Genomic DNA, 6,000 nt, shown 5'->3' with positions numbered 1-6,000 from the left:
GAACCGTGATTACTTAGTTATTAGTATTGTTTTCGAGCTCCCGGTATTTCGACGCAGTTACAATGCATCTTGGTCGTACAGTCACCTGCAATAACATGTTACTATTCGAAGGCCGCAAAAATATGTGACACGCTCTTATGGCTCTACAAATAAGAGCGTGTCAGATATTTTTGCGGCCGTTGTTGTGTAACATATTACTGCAGGTGACTGTTACCTATATCGGGAGCTTGAAAACAATACCAAAGGTAATACGGCTCATATTGGTCGATATATAAGTCTAGTGACACTCGTGGCTCACTCCGCGATTTCGTCGCTTTGCTACAGGTAGCTAAAAGTACATCCGTTAGACCTAAATTTTGGGGTTTGCCATAAGCCGCGCGTGCTGTCGCCACCTAGTGGCCATATCTGTGCTGATCGTGACAGACGCGTTTTGTTAGAGAGTGAGTCTTCTGTACTACTACTACTACTATTATTTATTCTGTGACACTGTCTCCGATTTTATTTATGTCACCGACGAATTTTAGCGTGTCGCGCTCATTCTTTCTTCCGTGAAAATATTATATCTCTAGAATAGACACTTAGGGCTCACACAAAACAATGAGTAATAAAAACGCACCAAATTGAAAAACTTATATATTTTAATTAAATAGTTACATTAATCTTTACAGTTTCTCCCTAGGCTAGTGACGCATCGATGCATTTTATTGGTCAAAAATTAATATATTAAAAAATAATTTATCTACATAATCGGTAAACATAATCATAAATCAATAACCATTTGAACCTGTTCTAAAGTTAATAAGGCGAAAAAAGTCCGTGTTGCCAGCGTAAGCGAGGTCGAGACAAGCGTGTCAAAAGTCGTGTAAAAATATTGCTTACTGGTGTTGATATTTTGTAAAAATGCGGATGCTATGAGTCTACTGGCAACACAGTCGTACAAACTGTATACAATTTACTTTACATGATCAACACTAATAAACGAGGGTGGTAAAATAATTAAATACACAATATAAATTGGAATAATTTGTACGCAACTCAACAGGGGTTGACCTAGCTAAGTATCTTGCGTATATATACATATATTGTCGGATACGGTGCTCCAAATATTTCTGGTGATTATAATCTTCATTCCGAATGATGCATTAGCCTCTGCCAATGTTTAAATGGTACAGAATGCCGTATCATACAATACAAGATCCTTGAACTGGACGTAGAAGCATTTCCTGTGGACTTGCCTTTCTTGCCATCTAGAAGTTAGAGCAATTTACGCAGGGGTATAAGTATAGTATTAATTCGTTCATTAAAAGATCTACAAAAAACAAAGGCGAATAAACTCCATTAAACAACTTTGTCTCATGAAAAGTGAAACTGCTTTGTTAAACCAAAGCTCACATTGGTTTTTACAATAAAACACTCACTTACCCTAACTTCCAGAGCTTAGGATTTTGGGAGTTGACAATCTTAGTATGTACTAGCAAATCGTACTATAAAGTTATAAAACATAACATGTTTTTTGTGATGGTGTCCGTATTTGATAGTTACAGGAAAACCTCTGACAAGTCCACAGGATTTGAGATGTACTGTTCTAACTTTACTTTAAATTTAATATTGACATGTTTCGCTGACAATTTCTTGCTTTTCTCGACTGCTAATAAAACTTTACACAACCCCATTTGTCCTAAAAACAGGACATTATGATTACTTTATAATAGGAAAATAATCCGTAGAATAGAGGGGTATATAAAGTATTATTAATTGTACACGGGTACATAGCAACCGCGAGCCACCAGGGCCGTCTATTTTTTTATAGCAGTAGCAAAAAATCAAGAGATGACCTCTACGATACACAATGTTATGGAGTCTAAGGCACGTCAATCAACATGAGACCTTACATCGTAAGCCTGCAGGACGTCTTCGCTGGGCCACCGCAGTACGTAGCAGCTTTGGTATTCCACCTGTACAAATACTTTGTCCAATGTGTATTTGCATATCACATTTTGCTCAGTGAGTGAAACGCAATGCATATTGGCCCAAGATATTAAACAGGAGACCAACCGCAACCTTAATAACGAACTGATGCAATGGTATGTATAAAAGTATGTGAAAGAGTCAATGTGTTAAATGGGTTATTATAATATTATTATATAACACAAGAGCTCAATAATGAAAAGTCTTATCGCAAGCGGTACCTTGAGAGGTTTCATGAATCTGTTTGTGGCGTAATCTGTGACGTAATATTTGATATATTTGCCTTCGTTTTGATACATTTGTTAACCAAAGTTTTCAAAATATTAATCATCACGTAAAAGGAAAGGAAAAATGCATATCCACTTAGTAACCCATAACAAATTAACCGATTAATAGTTATAATTAATTAACAAAAACTTTTAATTTATATTCAACTTGAGCAATCCAATAGTCATTAAACTGCTGGCATATAATACTGAGAAGGTAATGTAAGTATATAGGCTAATGTATATCCTTCGTGAAATCCATTGGCATATATCATAATTATTAACTTCGCCTTAACAGTCTCTTTTTTTTTTAGTTATGTCGTTTATAAAATACATATTAAAAATGCAGCCCTTACAAATGGTATTGTTAATACAAATGCATGGATGGAGGTTCTCAAACTGCTATATACTGCAATAGCCCTATAGAACCTTAAGTTAGTTTCACAATCATTTAAAAGGCCGTCCTCACAATAAGCCAATCAATGCCAAATCGTTAAAGAATCTCCAGTTTTACACCTTTTTTCAAGTTTTCTGTCGGCTTATATATATGTTGGCATATGCGGCTTCCCATTACAGCAGGGCCCTTATGCTTCAAGTGCAATAAGGACGTTCCCATGTGAAATTTCAATAGAAATTCTGATAAAAAAGGTCCTTATTGCGGAAGAGGAAAAGGACCCTTTTGTTGGAAAGCCACATATGGCTATCTCAGTTCTTTGTAGCGTAATGTGAGGAAGGCCTAAGGACCAGGCTAAAGGACTGAAATAAACACCGAAGCGACCTCAAGCCTGTTCTAACCATTTTCAAATACCAATTTGATAATTACAAAAGTTGAATATTATTTTAGAAATACAATCTATGTTATGTTTAAAAGTTCATTTCAAAATGATTCAATAGCCGATTATTTTCGCCACCCGTAAAAATTATCATTATTTGTTGATGATTCACAATTTAAATCATTTTGAAACAAACTTCAACACAACTTTTTGTTTGTTTCCAAACGATAATTTTTTCTTTCTTATTTACTCCCAAAAATGTCGTTCAGTTAGAACCCTACGTCACAGCTTTATCCAGTCTATATAAAAACTTCATTTACATATGTATACCCCATACTGTGTAATTTATTTACCTTTAAATAGGAATCAACGAAAAACACCATAATTTTCAATTTTATTTACAAAATTTCTGACATCCACCTAGAATAAGATATTTAATGCTTGCAATAAAAATAAAATGCATTATGGTAGTTTTTCCTCAATCTCCACTGTTTATCCTACACCACCCCACTGGCTGTATTGACATGTTTCCCACTCACCATACGCAAAAAGAAATAAACATAATTGATATACATAATTTAAATAGTGCTAATGACAAGAAATTTATTAGACGAAGAAATACTAGGTAGGACTGAGCATTAACTCTGGTGAACTGCATAGGTTAATGTGTTAATTTGATCAAATTATTACCTATATAGACCTAATTTTTTCACTACTTAAAGTTAACACAGGGAATACTAAAGGGGCCCACTGATTAACAGTCCGCCGGACGGTATTGGCCTGTCAGTTGTTCGGAACTATCAAAATTTTGGTCTAACTGACAGGCCGATACCGTCCGGCGGACTGTTAATCAGTGGGCCCCCTAATGATGCAATAGTGGTATTGAATGTTATCGCTACACACCTCTGTTAGCATAGAAATAATATGTTGCGATATATTTGGCCACTTTGGCACTATCTATTTGATGCTAACTGTACCACTAGTGATCATTACTTCATTACTCAGTTTTGGCGTGTTGTTACTATTGTCAATACTTATTGACGATATATTTGTGATAATTATTATTTATTTCGATTATGCCGATCACCAGAGCCCGTGATCATAATATAGTTCTATATATGTCAGAGTCGTTACTATATTTAGTAGTTGTTCAAGAGTTAAGTGAAGAGATTAGAACTAAAAATCGGCCTACAGACCATGGCTCCGTGTCACAACCCGCCGAGATATATTCAACATTAAAAAGATCTATAAAAAAAATTTACTGTCCGAAAAATCATGTTAAAAACGCTTGTCTATTTTTGTGATAATGATTGTGTTGCATTACGTATCACGAATAATGAATACTTAAATAGTAATAGTCGCTATAGGAAGTAATAACCCAGCTTCGCTATGATTTCAAAACCAAAGAGTTAAAAATTATAAAAGAATTGTAAAGCCTCAGAATAATTCGTAGTTCAAATTTGACAGCCGATACAGATTACTCGTAGTTTAAATTTGACAGCCGTTCAGAGGAAACGCGTATAAATGGGGTTGGCAACTGTCAAAGGTTTGCATAGATGGCGCCATCATCCCTTGCCCCTTTTTCTATGAGATTTGGCCTAAAGGGCTGGCATCCAGGGTATTAAAAAAAACTAAAATTTGACATAATTCTAGGGATTGACGGGGCAAGCTATGATGGCGCCATCTGCTAAAAACTTCCACCGGCCAACCCCATTACGCGGAAACTCTGGCTGACAAAAGTTTACAATCCAATTACCACAAAGGCGCCGTAAAGATTTACTTCAGCTGTCAAAATAGGGCACGATTTTTTTTCTTATTCATTTCCTCTACTACAATAAATAACTCTTTACCGAAACGAAATCGGGAGCCGGGTAACATCCGTGCGTGTGGTGCGGGCTTAAGGTGGACGTATGTCTGCATGTGGCATATCTCGACGGCGGCCGGAGTCGGCCAGGCGCGGAGGCGTGACGTCATCGGCTAGGTAGCGATGCGCACGAGTTGCGGTCACAGCGCGGGCGCGTTCATTGCTACCGATCTGAAAATATGTATAACGATTTTGAATATAATTCATTTATTTACATACAATATATATACAGTGGTACAACTAAAAGAAATTAATAACTAGCTTAAATCTAAAATAGGCCCCTGAGGCATTGTACCAAGGATGCTGGCGGCATTTCCCCGCTGTATCGCAATACTGATACGTTGTGCGAATTTTGAATTATACACACTGTCGAAGAATATTGACATGAAGATATTGCTATTACTCTAATTAGTATATTTTTACAATCGATCCATAAGTTGTTCGTTTTTATTAGAAATAAGATAGGTCCTTAGTGACCAGAATACTATGAGAGAGTTTTTAAAAAAGACTCCTAGTATCAAGGTTTTACGTCAAAATTTCGAATATCATCCATTTGCTGTCACCATTTAGGGAAATAAATTAATAATATTTCGTTTTTCTCTCTCAATCTCCAAAGGTCTAAACTTGTCAGCTAAAAACGACCGCAAATACGTAGACTAGAGTAAGTGTTGTGCGTATAGCATCCTAAGGCCTACTACTATAGTACTTATCAGTTCGATGAAATTTAAACCCACTTTGTGTATAATGTATATTCAATTGGATTTGGAACAGAATTGCATTTCATCTTTCGTAAAATTTTCAAACAAATAAAAATCAACCCTATTACCCGCACTATAGGTTCAAATTTCATTGGCAAATGTTGGGTTTTGCATTAGTAATATTAGTATGGATAGTGGTGTACCTGTGGGCGGCTAGGAGAGGAAGGGGTTGGGCGTGTGCCTGTTGTTGGGCGGCGACCAGGGCGACTGCGAGCGCGGCGCCGGCGCCGGCGCAGGCGCCGCCCACGGGTCCATCGCCGCTGCAAGTTACAACATACATTACATCATTTTTGCGCCAACAGTATCCTGCAGATGACCGCGGACAGACTGAATTCGCCCGTCCTCGGCCGCTTCATGGATCTCCATGTTAT

The 6,000-nt window shown here is 37.0% G+C and overlaps 1 protein-coding gene and 1 long non-coding RNA gene across 5 annotated transcripts in view; both read right to left on the bottom strand.

Annotated features, from left to right (window-relative positions):
* Positions 1 to 620: 620 nt before the first annotated feature.
* Positions 621 to 3,782, bottom strand: LOC134667404 (uncharacterized). The gene is made up of 2 exons (XR_010098635.1): positions 2,062 to 3,782; positions 621 to 1,941 (listed from the first exon to the last, which is right to left on the bottom strand). It is a non-coding gene; the product is annotated as an uncharacterized LOC134667404 (long non-coding RNA).
* A 322-nt stretch (positions 3,783 to 4,104) lies between these two features.
* The window catches only part of LOC134667405 (epsin-2), a 28,970-nt gene continuing 27,074 nt past the window's right edge, over positions 4,105 to 6,000 (bottom strand). For all 4 annotated transcript variants that reach the window (XM_063524805.1, XM_063524808.1, XM_063524806.1 and 1 more), the window contains 2 exons: positions 5,773 to 5,889; positions 4,105 to 5,042 (listed from right to left, as the gene is read on the bottom strand). In XM_063524805.1, the coding sequence (XP_063380875.1) occupies positions 5,783 to 5,889 (107 nt within the window). In that variant the 3' untranslated portion in view covers positions 4,105 to 5,042; positions 5,773 to 5,782. The remainder of the gene's footprint in view (positions 5,043 to 5,772; positions 5,890 to 6,000) is intronic.

This window comes from Cydia fagiglandana, chromosome 9, assembly GCF_963556715.1.
Source record: "Cydia fagiglandana chromosome 9, ilCydFagi1.1, whole genome shotgun sequence".
Taxonomy (NCBI): domain Eukaryota; kingdom Metazoa; phylum Arthropoda; class Insecta; order Lepidoptera; family Tortricidae; genus Cydia; species Cydia fagiglandana.
Note: the sequence above shows the minus strand (reverse complement) of the source record. Positions and strands in the feature narration are given on the sequence as shown.